At 44.6% G+C, this 22,812-nt stretch overlaps 1 protein-coding gene across 3 annotated transcripts in view; it reads right to left on the bottom strand.

Moving 5' to 3' along the window:
• Nucleotides 1–707: 707 nt before the first annotated feature.
• MEF2B (myocyte enhancer factor 2B) overlaps nt 708–22,812 on the bottom strand; it is a 39,076-nt gene continuing 16,971 nt past the window's right edge. The window contains exons 5-8 of one of the 3 annotated variants that reach the window (XM_086946858.1): nt 5,423–5,568; nt 3,640–3,754; nt 2,712–2,838; nt 708–1,801 (exon numbers count right to left, since the gene is read on the bottom strand). In XM_086946858.1, the coding sequence (XP_086802984.1) occupies nt 1,471–1,801; nt 2,712–2,838; nt 3,640–3,754; nt 5,423–5,568 (719 nt within the window). In that variant the 3' untranslated portion in view covers nt 708–1,470. The remainder of the gene's footprint in view (nt 1,802–2,711; nt 2,839–3,639; nt 3,755–5,422; nt 5,569–22,812) is intronic. The other 2 variants (XM_086946860.1, XM_086946859.1) reach the window with 2 other exon arrangements.

Below are 22,812 nucleotides of genomic sequence, written 5' to 3'. Positions count from 1 at the left end.
CCTCTGCAGCAGGCGCTGAACCCACTAAGGTAACACTACAGCATAATATGGACTCTGGGCCTTGGTCCAGCCAGTGGATATATTTGCTGCACCAGGGCAGAACTGGACAGGATTGGAGGGGCGTGCTCTGCATTTTTTTGTTGCTTACCACCCAGCGTTTAGTGACTCAGGCTCCCTGACAGCCTTGTTGCCTTCAGACACATTCCTAAGCCAGGACGCACCAGAGGGTCTCACATTTTTACTTCCTTAATGACAAATTGCAGATGATAATGACGCACGGACTTTCCACTTCCACTGACTCCTGATTTTATCAATGTTCCATCCCAATGGTACCTGATTTTATCAATGTTCCATCCCAATGGTACCTGATTTTATCAATGTTCCATACCAATGGTACCTGATTTTATCAATGTTCCATACCAATGGTCCCTGATTTTATCAATGTTCCATACCAATGGTCCCTGATTTTATCAATGTTCCATACCAATGGTCCCTGATTTTATCAATGTTCCATACCAATGGTACCTGATTTTATCAATGCTCCTCCCCAACGGTACCTGATTTTATCAATGCTCCTCCCCAACGGTACCTGATTTTATCAATGCTCCTCCCCAACGGTACCTGATTTTATCAATGTTCCACTTCCAGCGGTCTTAAATCAACTTCACTGAACCTTTGTTTTTATCAATGTTCCATACCAATGGTACCTGATTTTATCAATGTTCTACTTCCTGTGACCGCAGATTTTATTAACATTCCACAGCACTGGTGCTCTGCCTGCTCAATGATCCTGTTCAGCTGCTTTCAAACCTTAGGGCTGCAGCGCTGCAGGAAAAAAAAAACCAAGGCAAGCGCCAACATGGGTTCATTTATATAAAAGCAAAGTGTGTGTTAGCATTTAAGACCAGGCCCTGTATGTGAATTAAGTTCTTTTATTGCCGCTGCTGTAGACACTTACGGACCGGCCTGCACAGAGAATTTGGACCTGACCAGTGCCGAGTCAGTCACATAGCAAGATCATATGAGGGAGGAAAGTGAGTGAAATAGGAAGACAGAGGGCATTAGGTGAGAGTTGGGCAGGCATTGGGATTCAATGGATAAAATACAGTAAACGTCTGGCTTTATATAGCACTTAATGTCCGAATAGAGGAACTGGGGTGAAAGGAGTCAGTGATGTGCTGTAAATCACACAGTGCGGCAGTGGGTTAAGGACTATAGCTGCAGATTCTTTGTATTAAGGTCCTTAAGAACACCTCTCCGATTGGCTTCCTACTGTTGCTCTTTGTGGCAGCACCACCTTCAGTTCCTGATTTGACAATTCAAGATGGCACAACTGGAAACCAGAGGAAAAGTCCAATAAAAACAGTGCTGACCAGAACCTCCATACTTCTCTATTTATATACATATGTACAATACTCTGGCCCATGCCACGGTGCCCTCGTAACCACCAGCTCGGACAGTCGGTGCCCGCTATCTCTGCCAATCATTTTCTAGGGCCTGAGGACGTCGGGCCCGCGGGCCGACCCGCTCTTCTGTCAGCGGCCGCGGCATCACCAGCGGGTAGTGGTACGCCCTGGTGTACTCTTCGTGGGTGTCCAGGTCCACGGTGGAGCGTGGTTGGTCGCCGGTGGGTGAGAGCCGGCTCAGTGGGGGGTGCGGAGAGAGGGACGATTGGCAGGCGAGTGATGGAGAGAGGCGCTCCGACTTGATGCTGACGCTGGGGTGGTGGTGCTGCTGGTACTGGGGCGGAGTGGCAGACGCAGTTGGGGAACCCTCGCTGCCCAGCAGCCTGCTGGGTAATCTGTAGAGAAATGTAAAATAAGTCAAAGTTATGCTCCTCTGACAACCGAGCATCTCTTGTTCTCTCTGTTTGGGAGTCCACCCCCTGCGATCTCTACCTCTCTTCCCATTCTGAAAGAACTCTTACTGTAGAAATGCCCTCAGTCCTGAAGGTTAAACACAAGAGACCACTGCGGTTGTACTACGGGGTGCAGACCCTAACTATATTACGATAGAAAAATATTGAGGACAGAATATCAAAAGGTAAGTGCATATAGGGAAGTATAAATTTACGATTCCTAAGTCCACATCTACGTACCTTGAACACATATGTACTGTGTAGGCACAAATATGTGGAGTTAGGTATAGAAAATCTAGAAATTCTTACATGTCAATATTTTTTTCCAATATTTTGGAGAGAGAGAGATGGACAGAGAGTGGTTGATGGATACAGAGATGGGTAGAGAGCGAATGAGCGATGGAAAAAGATAGAAATAGAGAAAGGTGGAAAAGAGAGCGATATGGGTTAATTTTAAGGTTCCCAGCAGTAGTTGTGCGCCGGCTACACCCCTCACTACCAGTGTGATCTCTGCACAATTGAGCTCGGAGAGCGCAACACATGGAGCAGTGGAGTGAGATGGGACCCATTCAACTAATTCAGTATCCTCTGAGGATCTGCTACGGGCTGAGCGGTGCTACAGGGCGGTGTACAGGGCGGTGTACAGGGCTTCAGGGAGCCTCATAAGATAAGACTCACCTGTGGTCTGGAACATGACCCAAGGACCATACAGTAGGACCATAAGCCTCCTGAGGGTGTTATCAGACCCAAAATGTACACAGAATGTTAACAAGACTAGAAAGACCCCCTGCTCCCCGCTCTGCTGAACACTATCAGGGCAGGAGGCTGTCAAGGCACTACAAAGAATCTTTACCTGTGTGGCGTGAGCCCAAGGGAGGGCGCGGGCTCATGCTGATGCTGCCAGGATGCCAGTGCGTTGGACTGTTGAGGGCCCACAGGGGGGTATCCAGAGGGAGTGGTAGAGTCCGGGTGTAAGTAGTCTGCAAGGGAAAGGGAGATATGTTTGTGTGTTATGGGGAGTCGGGCCGAGCAGCGCCCTAAGGTACAGAACTCCCTTTGTCATCCAGGAATAAAATCATATGCCTCTGCCAGCAGTGTTCTAGTATTATACTCTTATACAATTTTGCGGCTGCAGTGTTTTCTGCATAATTATGGATTTGCCGCATTTGCACATATAACATAATCTTCAGATTTTAACCAAAACAACATTTGTTACTACTCAAACAGATCAAAAGTTACTAAAAATGCAGTGGCATGTGTTGCAGTGCAGTGGAAGGCCCTTTGCAAAAGTTGACTGGTCCCATTTCTGTTGCTCATTGCTGTATTTAACTTTTAAACTCGTACTAATGAGGTGAAACCTTTACTCAGACAGTAGGGAACTGTATAATATAATGACTAAATAATGAAGAAATACTATCACAAAATGTGCTTGATTAAGCCGCATAATTAGCCTTTCTTGCCGCATAATAGTCAAACCTGTGACATAACTTGGTCCTTCGTTGCAACATAATTGCTGTGGCCCTGACTATGAGTTCAAACTTAGTTAAACAAAGATAAAAAATGGAAGAAATACCAATAAAGGAAAAACCCAGAGCAGAAGCGCATGTTCAACATTCATGCAAGCCAGGAATACTATGATAAGCACCAGGATGTAGTCACCCTGCTCACTGCCTTATAGAGGGGATCATACTAGACGATCATAGAGTCTACAGTCATATAACATTTGTTCACCACACCTGCCTTTGGACTTACCATGCATAGCTCCTGGAGGAGACACTCACCTGATAATCCCGTAGAAAAGTATGAATATCCACCCAACCCCATGCTCGGCAGGCTTCCACTTCCTGTTCCAACCACTGGGCTCCCTGTCATCAGACCGGGGTACTGGGATCTCTGCTATAGACAGAGAAACATTTTACATGGAGCTTTGTTTTTTGAAATTCCGGTTATTAAAGGAGCTTCATTTTTTAATATTGTTTTTATTTCTACCAAATAGAAAATGTAGCAAAAGTGCATGTCTTTTAAAGACAATGAGATCAATTTAAAACTGTCCACTTCAAATAAGATAGCTGACGGTGTTTACAGCCTTTTTCCATGTTCCTTAATCTATCCTTTCTGAATCACCAGCACCACACATACTAAAGGCCCATTCCCTCCCTTTATGTCTCTGAGTTCATGGCCTATGGTCTAATATGTTATAAGCAATGAAAAACAACGCTCCCAGGCAATATATGACAAATTGAACGTAGAGAATGAGTTCAATGAACAGATGTTAAAAGAAAACACAATTTTAATTATCTTTATAAATACATTTATATTTAAAAAACATCAGTAAATAACTTTCATTGATGCATATATAAAATCATTAAGAAAATGAACAATTTGATAGTGGTGATGGTTTCTTCCATGATCCTGGATCTTAACCAAGGGCTGCAGATTCTGGACACCCTCTCACATCATAAACATGCTCATATCTTCAATTATACCATGCCAAATCTGTGTATCACTTTTCTGATCAAACATGAGACTTAAGGGTGTTAATGAAAAATGTCAAGTTTGTATATACGAAAGAGTGTAGTGATGCATCTGAACAAATCAAGACATATATTGTGAACTTCAATGTTTTGAAGCCCTGTGACATGAGGGATCACACGATTATTGTTATTAGTGCCAGGACATATGATTTAGGCATGTTGCTAATGCAGGAAATGAGGCTAAGGAAAGGTTCGTGAACATTCAGAGGGGTGAAAACCTGATAAAGTGTAACTGAAAATACACGCAATTCCAGTGATATCAAAGGAAGGGAGACAAGTCATTGTGGTGCAGAAGGTAGTGAAGATTGAAGTACAAAAAACTCTGTGAGGTGGGTTCTAGACCTCATTGAAACAACAGAATGGTTAACACCAATCACTGTGGCCAAAAAATAAAGGGAGAGATACATCTCTGCATTGATCTTAATCCACTAAACAAAGAGGTTAATGTGGATACGTATTCCTTTTTGAACATCTTTAAAATGCTTTAGTTGCTTGCTGAGGACAGGATTTTCACCCCTCTAGATTTGGCACTAGTCTATCACCATATTTATGTTCATGAAGATTCACAACGTTTTCTGTGCTCATTACCCCTAAGGGTACTTTTACATATTCTAAATGCTTTTGGCCTGGTCTCTACGGCCTCTGTTTGTCAAAAACCTTGGACATCCTTATTCAACGTCATCAAATGTGTAACAGTCTTTCATGATGATGCACTGATGTATGGGAAGAGGTGGTCTGAGCATAATAAGGGAGTAAGAAAGGTTGTAGGGAGGTTTGAGCAGAAGGGCTCACTCTTCCTCTCTCTCTTTTTTACTTTTGTTATCTTTCAATTTTCTTTCACTCCTTCCTTTCTCCCTCCCTCTCTCTTTCACTCCTCCTTCTTTCCTTTTCTTTCTCAATAAATAAATGCATATATATTTATTCTTTCTCCCTGGTTCACTCTTTTTCTCTCTCTTTCATTAGCACACACACACACATGGTCTCAACTTAAGTTGTCTGCAGGGGATGAACAACATATCGATCTACTTACTGCAGAGGTGAGGTTCGTCCGGGAGCCGGACAGGCTCCTGCTCAGGTCTACTTTGCTGCTGTCTGTCCCCAGGTAGAAAGGCGGTGAGCTCTTTGTGGGCAAGGAGCGGTTCAGGTTACTTTGGGAGATGGCGGGATAACCAAGACCTGAAGAAAGAGCGGTAAACGTGTGAGAGAGGGAAGTGGTGATCCAAGGGGGGGTGAAACACTATCACACCTGAACTATTCTTAACACATAAAGAGGGTTGTGCCAACACTTGTGAATTCCACGTGAAATGTAAATAGAACCTTGGCCACCTTGAGGGCTTCATGCTGGAAGGCACATGTGCATGTTGATTACCATACATTTAGGGCCGCATTAAAGAAACGTTTCACTAGTGCAAATAAACAGAAGTAGAATTTGTGCCGCGTGTTGGGGAATGAGGCAAACCATGCATAGTACATAATGAAGTTTGCACAGCAGAAAAGCATCAAGCAAAATGATTTGCTCTATTGTTGCTCTCTTTAAACGTTAATAATAAGCTATAAAGTGTGAAAAACAAAAAGACGTATGGGTCAACAACAATTTTATAAATTTCGTATTACAAATGCTAAATAATCGTGCAAAATCACTTTATTTCATCAAATAGCTAATTAATAGATCTTTTTTTCATTTTTTTTAAATTGCACTGTCTTTGCTTTCCGTGGGTCTTGATAGAAGGAACACAATAGACCCCTTACTAAAGAGATTATTTTACAGCACAAGAAATGGAGAAAGCTCATTTCCATTTTTCAAATGAGAAAAATGAGGCACGGTTAAAGCAAAGTTAGTTAGCTTAATTTTATTTAATTAATGGCATAAATACTGTACATCTGTTAAGCCTATTTTTGAAAAAGTTTGTTCACGGACTCCAAATTCACAATTACAATCTTTGGTATAAACATATCATTTATTAGCAAAAATGTGGTTATATCAGCATTTCCGTCATTTCTGAGGTTTAAATGAAAAGAAATGGTGTGAATTTGCATTATTTTAAACTTTGAGAAATGTCACATAACACATTTCTCTTAATTAAATAAAATATAATCCATGACTATTTACAACCTGTGTCCAATGTATTTGTGATTGACACCCCCACTGGCCTCCCTAAAGCACCCCTCTTTTGAGATATTGACGATATTCCTGAATCCTGATGGACTTAAGGGTGCGGGTCACTCATCTCAACAGGACTTTCCGACAAACTGGATGGTCGGGAATTCTCTTAAATTCTCTCAGCGGATCCAACTACTTCTACGGATACACCGCGAGGAGCCGCGTCTCATGATTTTAATGTCGTTCCTGGACCTTCTGCGCCATTTGCACAATTTTATTGTGCAAATGGCAAGGAGATGGTAAATTGAAGTGAAAATATGCACTTAGGAAGGTATTGAAGAACAATATGTGGTTTGGGTAGAAAAGGGGCTGAAAACCTTTGTCTGCCATCTTCATTGATACATTTGAATGCTCACAATGTAGATCCTGAACTCACAGTCCAGTTGCCCACCGTGTGCGGTTAAGTGTTTGCACTTTCTGGCCCCACAGAGAGCTCCATTTGTCTGATGTCAGGGTCTGCTCGTGGTTACATCTGCAGGGGTCATGCTGGAATTGTCCAATTGGAGCCATAATCAGACTGATTTAGATATGGCAGGTCTCTGTCTAGAGTGGCACTGTGGGCATAAAACAATGGACTGGAATGTGGCTGAGGCGTTACCAGTGGCTGAGATTATGCCAGGCGTTCCATCCACTGCCTTTGTTGTTTTCATCCATGTCAGATGCAAGTGGCTTCTCCAGCAGGTGACTTCTGACTACATTCTGGTATTGTATTCATACATTTGCAATAAAAAAAATTGAAAAACCTACACAGAGCTCTATGCAGTGACAATACAAGGACTAGATAAGAGCCTCACAGCGGGCATAGTACCACTCGAGGCCTCCAAAAATAATATAAAATTATAAAAAATATAAAATAAATTTAAATAAGTGTCTTTTTTACATTCTGGATATTTATATGTGCAACACATCGGAGCCTCCTCCTCCCTTTTTGATTTCCGCAAGAAGCTGCAGACCTGCCTCTTCGTAAAAGCACCTTGGGGACCACACACCTACACACCTGCCCAAGCGCCTGGATACCCTCTCGGGTGATTAGTGCACTATACAAATCAACATAACATGTGTCAAAGCGCTATAAACTGCCAGTTTGCTTGCATCCTGGCGATATATAAAGGACGCAGATACGTAAGACACTGGGCGTGGCTCCCTTTATCCCGTTAGGATGCACTCGGGAGCTGGTAAACCTGTGGACCCCAGCAGAGCCAGTAACCTGCGGCCGGGCCAGGTGCGCAGACGCAGAGCCAGGGATCGGGTTCCCGCTCCGTGAGAAGCAGGGGGCGGGGCCCGAGGTGTTTTGGTAAATCCCTAACAGATGGTATTCTCATGAGACAAGCAAGGGCTGATTGTGTTTTGATTCTACAGACATTAACCTTAGACTGCCATGCTTTAACGTCAAAGAGTGGGCTTGCGCTTTAATGAGAAAGGGGTGGGGTCGCTAAAGATTATTTATATGGGGGGTAGTGTGAAAGATGTTGAGCATTACTTAGAAACGGAGCATCACTGAGAGACCTTTATAAATGGTGTGGTTTACATAGCCGTGGAAGGGTCCTGGCAGGTGTGGATATGTGTTGTCTATTTGCTGCGCGGTCTCTGTCTGCTGCGCATGCGCTGTCTCTGGGTTTGTGCAAAAACACCAGTTGATGGACAGAATGCAGAACAGTGTCTTACATTCACCCCAGTATAGAGATCTGGGCCTAAATCCATCGTTTTTTTGCACTCCACACCACCCCAGCACAGACAACTCTGCATTTTGTTGTTAATGGGACTGAAGAGCACGACCTGCATATTGTGCCTTTTGCCTAAGTGCACCATGCAGTGCTTAATTTGTAATAAAAAAAGAAGTGCCAGGGTCCTCATCAGGAGGCCACCGCAGCTTGCACCCCACATTGCCCCTGCCTGCGCTGGCAATAACTACTAACCATGACGCTCCTACCAGGGTGACAGTGGACTATTCCAGGCCACCCAAAGCTATACGAATGGCTTGGGAGGCTGGTATTAGTCATTTTTAATGTATAAATAATTATTAAACAACTGATGTTGTGCTTATTTCAAAATCAGACAGACAGCGCGTCGTGGAGTCCAGGAGGGGTATGCTGGACTTGGGGGTCAGGATTGCTGAGGAATCTGTTCTGGATCGGTGGGCCACCTGCACACGGGCTGGAGGCCTCGGGCACAGGGTAGTCAGGACTCGTGGTTCCCAAGGGCACCAGAATCCTTTGTGTATATTTCTTGGAGACAGGTAGGCGGTCCTCAGGAGTTCTGTTCTTTATCAAAGGTTAAATGCAAAAAGAACAATTGATGGACAGAATGCAGAACAATGTCATACATTCCCCCCAGTATAGAGATCTGGGCCTAAATCCATCGTTTTTTTTGCTCACCATGCCGTTCTAGTTTGAACCCAGCCATATGCAAATCAGTCTTGACCCTACGCCCCATGGGAACAGTCCAGCCGGAACTGCCAGGCCAGGTCCTCCCTGGACTAGAAACAAGCTTCAGAGGACCGTCAGTTTGAGCTGAAATGTTGCCATGCGGCACAAGGTCAAGACTGATGTATATATAGCTGGGTCTGAACTGGGGTGGTGAAGTGAGCTAAAGAACGATGATGGATTCAACCCAGGTCTCTGACTGGGGGTGAGTGTCTGAAAAGTTTCAGCACCCCGTCCATCATCTCCTTGTGTTTGCTTTATCAAAGGTCCGGCAGTCCTCTTTGAGTTCTAGAGGTTGCTGGCTGCAGGACAGATGTTGTCTTCTTTGCAGGATCTTTGAAGTTGGAGACAGGCCTGCAGGGCTGGGGCCAAGTAAGTAGGCATCTTCAGGCTTTACTGCATGGCATCTTCTTTGTCCTTAGGTTGGCAGGAACTAGTTTCAGGGTCTGAGGGAGCCCCCTAAATACTAGATTTAGGGGTGTTACAGGGGAGTAGCAGTTAGGAGCCAAGGGGTCCTTTACCCGGGGTGACTACACCCACTATCACGTCACACTCCTGTGGGAGGGGGCATAGACCTAGCCCTGATTGGAGGTGTCACCTCATCTTCAAGATAGAGGGGACTGAAAGGTATGCTCAACTTCACCTCTCACATCTGAGGGGTGGAGTTGGCAAAGGGGAGGATCGCCTCCTATCTTTCTGAGTTTCCCGCTGGTTTACCCGCCAAAAGTGGGGGTCTGAACCAGTGGAAGCCAGCTGCTGACAGCAGCAAAGGCTGGGATCATCTTACAAAGGTGGCAGACCTTTGAAGCTTCCCTCTTGAGCACGGTGCCGATCCTGGGGGAGGAGGTGTGACGCCTCTGTCCAGGAAGTGTTTTGTTTCTGGCCTCGAAGAGCGGAGGGCTCTCGACCCAGGGGTCCATAAAATGTACCCTCTGAGTACATGGTTTAATACATCTCACACTGACAGCAGTGCGGATTTATTAACAGGAGTCATTTGGTACCAAACGCTCCTGTGTTCAGTGAAGCCATCATGGTGCAGGGGAACTCGAGTTGTCGAGTGTCCAGCCCATGGGCTCTGGATGACAATATTTAAGAATGGACTTAAATATCATAGGGGCATATCTGCTCATGCAGACATGCCCACACAGAGATATGCCCTCAACTGTGGTATAGTGCACCCTGCCGTAGGGCTTCTAAGGCCTGCTAGAGGGGTGAGTTACCAATATATTGGGCAGTGCTAGTTGGCAAGGCACACAGGCTGTGTCCCATGCCGACTTTGTTGTTTTGTCTGCACGAGGGCATGCATACTGCAGTGGCGGTCTGCATGGCCTGGGTGAGGGGCCCCTAGGGGACCCTCTTCATTCCTAATCCCCTTGGTACCCATGTTCCTTTTACTAGCGGTGGGCGGAGTTCATGGAGTTTTTAATTCATGGAATTTTGGGGAGTCCTCGAAAAACGCAGGTGAATCCCACTGAGTTCTACCTGAGGGCAAAGTAAGATGATGATTCATGCTATCAGTCTGGGGTGCGTGGAAGTAGGGTTCACCGGGGGCAGGGAGGTGAATGTAACCCAGACTGAGAGAATAGCGTGGATTCCAGGCTCAGGCGACAGCGCAACCTACATAGTTTATACCATCTGAGACCAGCAAAACAAACACTCCATTTGTTCCTTGAAGGCTATACAAAATGGCGCTGGCACCGGGGGGCGAAGGGAGCAACGCAACTACCAGTACCAGCCCCTCCTCTGCACCTCTGTGGCAAAAGGCCATCTCCATACACCCGCCTACACCCGCTCCCTGGCAAATGAATGCCCCCTCTTACCGTCCGAGTGAAATCCTCATCTGGGCTGAGGGAGGAGCTAAGCGGGTTGGGTCTTCGACTCGGTCCAGTGAAAAGGAGAGCCAAGTAGCCCCTAAGGATGTCAGCTGCCCCTGGCCTCCATCAGCCAAAGCACCACGAGTCATCACGGCCCGCCACTGGCACTGACCAATAGGCAGAGAGCCATCTCCTAACTAGTCACCAACCAACCAGCCTTCCAGTATTTGGCAAAGAAGACTGGCTGCCCTTTAGTGAAATATCATGAAAAATTTTAGGCACAGCGGGCACCAAAAGTAAATGCTCCGGAGCAGCTCCTTCTGAACTCAAAAAACTGATGCCAGAATCAAGTGCAGGTAGATACCTTAGTTTCTGGAGGGGGTGAAATGTGGGCTAACAAATGATGTGGCATGTGTTCCTACCACAGGTCTATTCGGGTGTAATTATTGTCAGATTCTGGCTTCTCTGATGTCAAGAAGGGTTTACGCTAGTTGGATTTACAGCACTGCAATACGTAAGTGCATGGCCAAAGTGTGTGGACCCCCCTCCATAGGAAAGACTTGATTTGCGCCACCATTCTAGACGGTGAGTGGAAACCCGGAAGTGAGCGCAGTGGTTTTCGTGTATATGAAGCCATTTCAGAAGAAACAGGCAAGGGCGGAGGATCGCGCTGTTGCGCTATTTAACCAGGTTACTGTGGACGTTGGCTAAGATCAACGGCAGCTTTGTTCAGGGAAACATCCTTAACAACGAAGATTGTACAACGACTTACCTGAACAACGAAGCCGGAACCACGACTTACAAAAACCACAAATTTCATTAAGCACGACTTCCCTAAACCACGACTCTCTCCACTACACTCTGCACCTGTAAAAAATCACTCCAAAGAATTAAGGGATTAAAGGGGGTGTGGGGGGTCTCCCCCCACAAAAAAATGATAAATAAAAAAAAAAGAGATAACGGTATGCGTTGTAAAAGAATAATAAGATAATACATTTAGATCCGTTTTTTAAAAAGAAAGGTTCACGCAAGAAGTATTATAATTACAATAGTGCCATCTAATGGGCAAAAACGAGATATAACATTTCGTGGTTAAGGAAGTCGTGCTAAAAAAAGGTAGTGGTTAAGATAAATCGTGGTTAGGGAATCGTGGTTAAGGAAGTCGTGGTTCCGGTAGTAGTTGTTTAAACATACAACCCTTTGTTCACTTTATGTCAGCAGCTTCCCCATGTCGCCAGCCATAAATGGAGTCTTTATCCCTTGACACTTGCCGGGAGGCAATGCACCCTGTGCATCAGCAGGTGGGAGTGGCGAGAGTGCCTAACTCCCCTCCGCCAGCGGTAGGTGGAGTCCTTTGGCTGCCCTCTGCCGCAGCACTCGGTGAACTCCGCTGTCGGAGCGCGGTTTGCCGCCCACCCCAACCCTTTTACTAGGGACTTACAGGGGAACTGAAGGGTCAATTGTGGGATAGTTTTAGGGAAGAAGCACTGGCACAGCGGATCTGGTTGGCAGGGACCCTGTGCACTACAATCGAAACCACATCAAAACCAGGCTAAAAGTGGGGGCTAACCATGCAAGAGAGGCGCTTTCTCACATGCGGTTAAAACACTGATGTTTGATGTAGATACTTTCTTTGGGCATCTTTTAGAGAGAAAAAGCAGAAGCAGGAATAAATAGAAGTGTTTCTCCCTTGCAGACTGTAAAGGGGAACTTGGTCTACATTCAAATGTCACCGCTGACCACTTCCACTAGGCCGGGAAGACAGCTCATGGGGTTAATGCACCTGACACAGAGAGCGATAGAGTGGTGGGGGCAATGATGCTGAGTGGCGGGGAGCAACGTTGAGGAGGGAGGGGGTGGAGGGGCAACAGAGAAGCTGAAGGGGGTAGGAAAAGAAAGTAGGAAAAAAGGCAAGCAGCACAGGGAGCAGTGGAGAAGTAATGGATGGGTTTTTTTATCATTAATTTTCTGCATCATGTTTTGCAGTGTTCATTTCTATTTGTGTCACTTTTTCACATTTCTGTTTCTTTTATATTTGTACACTGCAAAGAAGCCTTGGATTTAATTGACACTTCATAAAGTGTTTGTAATAAAAATTGAGAAGGAAGTGAGGTAAACTACGTGGAAGTATATGTAATGTAATATAAGGCGGATTTCCAGAGCGCTGCTTGTCAACTCTGAGGGTATCCCAGGGTTGAAACCTACTTTAGACTAAAAGTTCGGACATTTACTATAAAGTGGAGTACTTAGATGATGTCCCCAAGCCACCCAACCGGATACAATCCTGAGGCCTACAGGGCACGCTACAAACAGAATGTTTGTTCTGAGCTTCACAGTAGCAATAATTGTGACTATAGTCCAGCATAATTATTTTACCAGCCTTAAATAGATGAGGCTATGCACCTCTGGGGATTCGAACCTATAACCTCTTTCTGTACAATATGAATAACGCGCTGATGCGGAGATTTAGGCCCAGGTGTACTAAGCAGTGTTTGTCAATTGCTGGTCTCCATTTGCAACCAGTGAAGTATTTTGAGAACCGACCTATGTACTAATGGGTCAGTTTGTAAAACACTGAATTGTGATGAGTCGCAATTCGACCTACGTCCTGAACATTGATGAGGTAGGTTGCAAATTACGCCCACTAGGATTCACAGCCATTACATGGGCGGTGGCCTGCTGGCATCAGCAGACCACCATGCCTATGACTGTTTTTAAATAAAGTCTTTCTTTTTTTAATGCAGCCTGTTTTCATTAAAGGAAAACATGATGTCTGTAAAAAAACAACAACAAAAAAACAAAAGAGGAAGAGCTTGTCAGACATTTTTCAAGAGTAGGCAGTTGCCCATGGGATGACGGCCTACTCTTTAAAATGTTTTTGTTAAAGGGTGAAGGGATCCCTCTCTGTTTGCCAGTGGGTTACCACTACCTTTTTAGGTCGAGGGACCGTTAAGCTGCGAAGCAGCTTCCGGTCCGGAGAATTAATGTCTCTCAGTAGCTCAGTAGATCCCGCCTCCTTGCCCCGTCTCTTCTCCATTGGCTGGCTTCCTAAACGGAGGCCAGCCATTGGAGGAGAGATCCATCACTCCGATGTAGCCCCGTCCTTTTCGGATTTGGGGGCGTAATTTTTGCTGTTCTTTAGACAGTGACGTCGTCCGTCACTCAGCACAGCAAAACACGCCCCCAAATCCGAAAATGTCGAAAACTTTGTTGCAGCCATTGTTGCCCAGCCGGCGCCGAGTACGGTGATGCAGCGCACATGCTCCGGCACAAACTGCATGGGGCTTCCGCCCAGCGCCTCGGAGCCCAGCTGCAGTCTTTTCCGCCCCTTCTGCCATCGCAAGCTGTGCGCTAGAGCCTGGACTGGGAGCCGGAGCTTCATTCTGGCGGCAGCAGCAGCGGGCATTGTGCTGGAGCACCGCAACAGCTGCCACCGCCATGGACTTCACCCCGAGCCTCCCGGAGAGAGGTGAGATGAGCAAAGCTACGGGGAGAGGGGCCTCCACACTGGCTTCGCCGCCCTGTGTTGTAAACCCTTGTTGGAGAACTGCAAACATCAATTCCGCAAAAAACAACACCCCGCAGAGACCGCCGGCTGCTTCCACTCATGGCTCAGTTGGATGGCACCTCACTCGTCGCACTACAAGACAGCCTCTCAGAGAACTGGAAGAGATAACACTGGAGCCCGAATGGCGCCTTGACCTGAAACAGGATTGCAGCCCAGTCAGTCCTGTTTCCTATGAAGCCCGAAACAGAGAGATAACCTCGGCCCGATTGGCTGCGGGCCGTTGGAGCTGGGACAGGCGGGTGGACTGATTGCGGTCCAGTCGCGAGTTAGATCGGGACCCTGTCCCCCTCATGCCAATGCCGTGCCTGGCGTGACTCGCCGGGAGGAGCAGGCCGGGTTGCCTTGTGGCGTGAGGGTATCGAGATCAGGGTCAGGTCTCCTGCTGATGGTTGCGGCAGGGCCCGCGTATGTCCCCTTTATTCCGCTTGCTACACGTACATGCACACATAACTTTATGAATAAGGTCTTTGGTTTTATGCAGGTAAAATATTTACCCTCAAGCCTCCCTGAAAACGTCTGTCCTCCAGTGCTTCATTCCCAGCCCCCCCCCCCGCTTATGCGGAGCATTGCTTGCCTGGTGACCTTTGCAGAAGCGCAGTGTCTTTTGTCGGAGTTGGGCTCTTAAAGGCATCTGGTGCGCCAGCAGCACAAAGCCTCTGCCCGCGGCGGCGTTCAGTGCCCAAAGCAAATGTGAATACTTTATAAACAACAGTGGTCCCAAGGAGTCTGTGGATATAAATTTAGATAAAATACAGTCCACAATAGGAGCTATATTGGCCACTGTCCAGCCGGACAGGGTATTTTTATTTTTCAGTGAAATATATAGTAGAGTAGACAAAGGCACAATCCTGTACCGTTTTGTGAACGAACAAAGAGGGTTTTTTAGGCAAGAAAGAGCATAGTTGGCCACTTGTAATTCGATAAGGTTTTTTAAGTAGTGCCAAGAAAGTGCTAGTCACAGCATCAATCAAACAGAATTGTTAGGCTGTAAGAACACTTTTAACAAGTCGACGTTTCGATCCCTTATGCTCAATATTACGGGATCATCATCAGGACTAACAATACATTTGCTTGCCTGGTATAAACATTTTTAACACACATCCGCCTAATAAGTGTACAAATACATGGGAGGAAAATAACAAGGGGATAAACAAGGGAGAGAGAGAGAGAGGAAGTTACCCACTGTGTTAAAACTCTGAGTGTCACTGACATTGCACTGTATTCGGAACCGACTTAGCGTGCCTAATGATTACATGCAAGTGGTATCTGTAGCCTTGACTCACGCTGAAAAGTGAGGTGGGTGACATAGGCATTTGGATAATCATAAAATGGTAGATCGGTAGTGCTCTTATTTCAAAAGTTGGAAAGACTTGAATTACATCCTTTCTACAATTAAAAATAGTCACTCCCAAGATCTTTCAGTATATCTAGCGATTTCAATACAGAGACCGAGTGTGATCTTCAATCCTGGCCATTCGTGTCAACTCATGTACCATGCACGCTCATCCGCATTCATTCCGTGTCTATCTGGGGGCTGGGGGAACGCTTACCCAGTGGGGGTCGGAAGGGTTCAGGGATAAGAATGCAAATGTGGACACTGCTTTAAGAGAACCTAAGGTAAAAGAGAGACCAATAAATACAGCTGGGCCAGTGAGAGGTTATATTACTGATTATTAGTTCGCGGTTGCCACAATTACCTGGTAAATACCGGTAGTGATGTGTACTCTGCCTCGTCTTCAATTAAACAAGAAATGTCTGGGGGTAGAAGACTGGGTTTAGTAACGAGATAATATAATATAAGAGGCTCGGAGTTGCTGCCAGCAAGTAGGCGGGCTTACCTTAGAGTTACTGTTGGCCCGTGTGGTCCATTATCTGCTCGAAATCGAGTCTGTGAAAAAAACTCTATTTCAGTAAGCTGGCGTGTAGGGGCAAGTAGAGCGTTTAAGCTCTATCGAATGGGTCGCTTACCTTAAGAAGAAAGAGCCTCCTCGGTGTCCGTTACCCTGGGTGTTCTGTAGAATTACAGTCACTCCGGAGCTGGGGAGGGGAACGCTAGATAAGCGTGATCTTCCAGACAGAGATGAGGGACTAAGCGCGCATGGGCGCCATCTTGGAGTGGAGTTTTTGGTGTTTCGTCATTATGCAGAGTGATGTGCACCAGTGATGTGCTGTGAAAAATACAACGGCGCAGTGAAACTGTGCAATATACTAACGGCGCAGTGCTGGGGTGGCTGTGACTGTCATTAAAATCAATATCAAAATAATTATCAAAAAAAGGAAAATAATTACAGTTATGCACTCATTATTAATTATGTCTGTTCAAGGAAGGATGGAAAAAGAAGAGGTTTCCATCTCTCAGAATTATTTGCAACGTTTTAAGTTCCATTTAAAATGTTCAGAGTTTTCCAAACTGTTCCCTTTTTCTTTTTACAACAGTGTGGTCCAGTCCTCAGCTCGGTTTAGACCATTGCGGATAGTGTTGAAATGAATCATGAGTTTCAATTCTTCTCTATTCAGCATTTGCGCCAGGTTTCCGCCTCTCAGTGGCGGTTTGATAACTTTCAAGATTGTCCACTTGATGTCATTTTCATTGTGTCCTGCTTCATTATAGTGGTCCACCAGTGGGGCATTAATTGTCCGGCATCTTATTCTGCTTCGATGTTGGCAGATGCGGGTCTTCGTTTTCTGTGTAGTTTGCCCTACATACAACTTTGGACAAGGGCATTCGATGGCATAGATCACATTAGCTGTGTTACAATTCGAGAATGAGCGTCTCACATACGTGATACTGTTGTGTGTGAAATCTATGCCCTCCACCGTGAAGTCGCAGATGTTACAACAACCACACTTAGCATGCCCTATAATTGGGGGCAAGCCCCACAGTGATTCAATGGTGGGATTCTGAATGGGAGGTGGCAATGCGGCTCGTACAAGGTGATCTTTTAGGTTTTTGCTCTTTTTGAAAGCAAATACTGGCTTCTGAATATTCAGGATGCCTACATTTAGCGTTGACCAATGTTTAAGGACTGACTTCCTGATTTTATTAGAAATAGTTGAAAAGGTTGTTACGCATGCAATCATCTCTTTTTGCTTTTTGTCTTTTGGTGATAGTAAGACTTCCCTCGGGCAGTACCAAGCCCGTTTCAGAGATTGTTTTATTATCCTTTTTGGATAGCCTCTGTCTTTTAGTTTGTTAGAAAGGGTTGAGGATTCTCTAAAGTAATCTTCTTTACAGGAGCAGTTTCTCCTGATCCTTAAAAATTGTGAGTAAGGTAACGCATCCCTCAGAGCCCTGGGGTGGTTACTTTTGTAACTTAAGAGGGTGTTTCTCTCGGTAGGTTTTCTGAACAGTTTAGTGAGAAGTTTGCCGTCTGAGTGATAAATAGTGAGGTCTAGGAAGGGTATAGATTCCTTATTCCACGATAACGTGAACGTTAACCCACAACAATTATTGTTGAGCCAGTGGAGGAATTGGGTGAGTGTTTCAACCGGAGAATTCCAGATAAGAAAAATGTCATCTATATACCTCCTCCACATTCTGATCCCAGAGTGGAAGGGGTTAGAATCTGACAGGATGGATCCAGTCTCAAGTTGGTCCATAAACAGTATGGCTAGATTCGGAGCAAAAATAGCCCCCATGCTCGTCCCCTTAATTTGCTGATAGTAAGTATCATCAAATAGAAAAAAATTCTTAGTGAGGCAAAGTTCTAACAGTTGCAAAATAAACAGAGTGGGGATTCTATGGGGACGTGGTCGTGTGTCTAGAATCTTCTGGATGGTCAATAATGCTGTGACTTGTGGAATATTAGTATATAGTGATTCCACATCCATTGTGCATAAGGTCTCACGGAGGGGATCAAAATCAAGATTTTCTACTAGACTAATCATTTGCATAGTGTCTCTTACATAGCAACTGGTGGATTGCACAAATTCTTTAATAAAAAAATCCACGTATGCTCCTAGAGGTTCTAGGACTGAGCCACAAGCCGAAACAATGGGTCGGCCTGGAGGATTTTGTGAATTCTTGTGTATCTTCGGTAAGGTGTATAATACCGGGATACGTGGTGACTTGGTGTTAAGAAAGTGAAATTCTTTTTTATTGAGGAAGCCATCAAGTAATGCTTTTGATGTTATTTTACTGATCAAATCTTGTATTAATGCAGTGGGGTTTCCAGGGAGTTTCTGATAGTGGTCAGTATTATTGAGCTGACGTAAAATTTCTCTCTTATAGTCGTCAATCTCTTGGAGGACGATGCCGCCACCCTTATCTGCACTCTTTATGACAAGATTTCTATTAGTTTTGAGTGTTAAAATGGCCTTCTTCTCATCTTTAGATATATTGTAGGGTATGAAGACCTTTGTTTTTTCAAGAGTGTCTAGGTCTGCAAGAACGAGTTTCTCAAAGGTAGTGACCTCTGGAGGGATCATTCCTGCTGAAGGAGAGAATGTAGACGGAGGACGAAAAGGAGTATTGGCAATAGGACTGGTGCCAGGGTGTAGTTGAAAAAAGGCTTTAAGCCGAATTGTTCTAAAAAATCTGAGTAACTCAGTATGTAATTCCATATAATTTGGAACAATGGTAGGTACAAATGATAAACCTTTTTTAAGTAGTTCAATCTCTACATCAATCAATGTGTGTTTGGAGAGATTAAAAATAGGAATCTCCTCTGGCGTGGTGTTTATGACCATTGGTAGTAGTTGTTCCTTGTCCTTCTCTCGCCTGGTTGGTTTTGCCATCTTTGCGTGCGCTTTACTTTGCCACGCAGGGGGGTGTTGGGTTGGCCTCTGCCTAAAAAATTTGGCTGGCCGCCACCACGTTTGTTAGGGACACTGGATCCTTCTCCTTGGTCAGAGCTTTCTGATGAGTCAGCCGAAGTTTCCGAAAAACCCACAAGGTTTTGACGGCGATTAAATCGGCCCCAAGGTCTATTAGATTGGGGATGGGAGTAGGCTCTGTTGGAGTAGTAATCTTTTTGGAGATATGGGTAAGTATTTTCTACACTGTATTGTTTAATGTCCTTTTTAACTTTGTTTGCTTTTTTGTTTTCTTCTATTCTGTGGTAGTCAGCTAAACTTTTTTCAAGTTGTTCCAATAATTTTTTGCATTCGCTTGTTATGTCTGATTCACCTATTTGTTTTTCTATATCCTTGATTTCTATCTCCAATGATTTCAAGGTTTCTATCGCTGTATCTATCCCAAGCACTAGCCAGTGTCTGGAACAGGTGGTGCTTATATAGCTAAAATTAGTGATGTATTTGGGATTGTCCGTGAATATGCCAGGCACGTTTCTGACTTGGAGTCCAAGTGGGATCACGTCAGCTTTTAGATAATCAGTGAGCATCAAGACCATCAGTTTGAGTCGAGTCTGTTTTTTCCTGAGCTTTTCTAATTGCTCTGGAAGAGGGCTAGGGGTTGTACTGGGTGATTCCGAAGTGTTAGAAAGGAGAGATGGACCTTGACATATTTCCTTGATATACTCGTCGGTGTAGAGAGGTGCGTGTGCAGACATGTCAGGGCAAGAGCAGAAGGCGGGGGTACACAATAAACATAAATAGTGGGAAAGAAAGTGTCAAAGTAGGTGCAAGGTACTAGGTGAGCCAACCCTCGGCTGAGGGTTAAAGGTGTTTACTTTGGATCCTTGCAATCATGCGATTGCGCAAAAGTCTATTTTAAACAACAAGGGAACCCATTCGGTTATCCAGGGACCGTGGGTAGCTATACTTTATAAACAACAGTGGTCCCAAGGAGTCTGTGGATATAAATTTAGATAAAATACAGTCCACAATAGGAGCTATATTGGCCACTGTCCAGCCGGATTGCAAGGATCCAAAGTAAACACCTTTAACCCTTTATGTTTATTGTGTACCCCCGCCTTCTGCTCTTGCCCTGACATGTCTGCACACGCACCTCTCTACACCGACGAGTATATCAAGGAAATATGTCAAGGTCCATCTCTCCTTTCTAACACTTCGGAATCACCCAGTACAACCCCTAGCCCTCTTCCAGAGCAATTAGAAAAGCTCAGGAAAAAACAGACTCGACTCAAACTGATGGTCTTGATGCTCACTGATTATCTAAAAGCTGACGTGATCCCACTTGGACTCCAAGTCAGAAACGTGCCTGGCATATTCACGGACAATCCCAAATACATCACTAATTTTAGCTATATAAGCACCACCTGTTCCAGACACTGGCTAGTGCTTGGGATAGATACAGCGATAGAAACCTTGAAATCATTGGAGATAGAAATCAAGGATATAGAAAAACAAATAGGTGAATCAGACATAACAAGCGAATGCAAAAAATTATTGGAACAACTTGAAAAAAGTTTAGCTGACTACCACAGAATAGAAGAAAACAAAAAAGCAAACAAAGTTAAAAAGGACATTAAACAATACAGTGTAGAAAATACTTACCCATATCTCCAAAAAGATTACTACTCCAACAGAGCCTACTCCCATCCCCAATCTAATAGACCTTGGGGCCGATTTAATCGCCGTCAAAACCTTGTGGGTTTTTCGGAAACTTCGGCTGACTCATCAGAAAGCTCTGACCAAGGAGAAGGATCCAGTGTCCCTAACAAACGTGGTGGCGGCCAGCCAAATTTTTTAGGCAGAGGCCAACCCAACACCCCCCTGCGTGGCAAAGTAAAGCGCACGCAAAGATGGCAAAACCAACCAGGCGAGAGAAGGACAAGGAACAACTACTACCAATGGTCATAAACACCACGCCAGAGGAGATTCCTATTTTTAATCTCTCCAAACACACATTGATTGATGTAGAGATTGAACTACTTAAAAAAGGTTTATCATTTGTACCTACCATTGTTCCAAATTATATGGAATTACATACTGAGTTACTCAGATTTTTTAGAACAATTCGGCTTAAAGCCTTTTTTCAACTACACCCTGGCACCAGTCCTATTGCCAATACTCCTTTTCGTCCTCCGTCTACATTCTCTCCTTCAGCAGGAATGATCCCTCCAGAGGTCACTACCTTTGAGAAACTCGTTCTTGCAGACCTAGACACTCTTGAAAAAACAAAGGTCTTCATACCCTACAATATATCTAAAGATGAGAAGAAGGCCATTTTAACACTCAAAACTAATAGAAATCTTGTCATAAAGAGTGCAGATAAGGGTGGCGGCATCGTCCTCCAAGAGATTGACGACTATAAGAGAGAAATTTTACGTCAGCTCAATAATACTGACCACTATCAGAAACTCCCTGGAAACCCCACTGCATTAATACAAGATTTGATCAGTAAAATAACATCAAAAGCATTACTTGATGGCTTCCTCAATAAAAAAGAATTTCACTTTCTTAACACCAAGTCACCACGTATCCCGGTATTATACACCTTACCGAAGATACACAAGAATTCACAAAATCCTCCAGGCCGACCCATTGTTTCGGCTTGTGGCTCAGTCCTAGAACCTCTAGGAGCATACGTGGATTTTTTTATTAAAGAATTTTTTTTTTTTTTTTTATTAAAGAATTTGTGCAATCCACCAGTTGCTATGTAAGAGACACTATGCAAATGATTAGTCTAGTAGAAAATCTTGATTTTGATCCCCTCCGTGAGACCTTATGCACAATGGATGTGGAATCACTATATACTAATATTCCACAAGTCACAGCATTATTGACCATCCAGAAGATTCTAGACACACGACCACGTCCCCATAGAATCCCCACTCTGTTTATTTTGCAACTGTTAGAACTTTGCCTCACTAAGAATTTTTTTCTATTTGATGATACTTACTATCAGCAAATTAAGGGGACGAGCATGGGGGCTATTTTTGCTCCGAATCTAGCCATACTGTTTATGGACCAACTTGAGACTGGATCCATCCTGTCAGATTCTAACCCCTTCCACTCTGGGATCAGAATGTGGAGGAGGTATATAGATGACATTTTTCTTATCTGGAATTCTCCGGTTGAAACACTCACCCAATTCCTCCACTGGCTCAACAATAATTGTTGTGGGTTAACGTTCACGTTATCGTGGAATAAGGAATCTATACCCTTCCTAGACCTCACTATTTATCACTCAGACGGCAAACTTCTCACTAAACTGTTCAGAAAACCTACCGAGAGAAACACCCTCTTAAGTTACAAAAGTAACCACCCCAGGGCTCTGAGGGATGCGTTCCCTTACTCACAATTTTTAAGGATCAGGAGAAACTGCTCCTGTAAAGAAGATTACTTTAGAGAATCCTCAACCCTTTCTAACAAACTAAAAGACAGAGGCTATCCAAAAAGGATAATAAAACAATCTCTGAAACGGGCTTGGTACTGCCCGAGGGAAGTCTTACTATCACCAAAAGACAAAAAGCAAAAAGAGATGATTGCATGCGTAACAACCTTTTCAACTATTTCTAATAAAATCAGGAAGTCAGTCCTTAAACATTGGTCAACGCTAAATGTAGGCATCCTGAATATTCAGAAGCC

The sequence above is a fragment of the Lissotriton vulgaris genome, chromosome 12, assembly GCF_964263255.1.
Source record: "Lissotriton vulgaris chromosome 12, aLisVul1.2, whole genome shotgun sequence".
Classification (NCBI taxonomy): Eukaryota; Metazoa; Chordata; class Amphibia; order Caudata; family Salamandridae; genus Lissotriton; species Lissotriton vulgaris.
The sequence above is the reverse complement of the archived record's forward strand: the minus strand, read 5'-3'. Positions and strand labels throughout refer to the sequence as shown.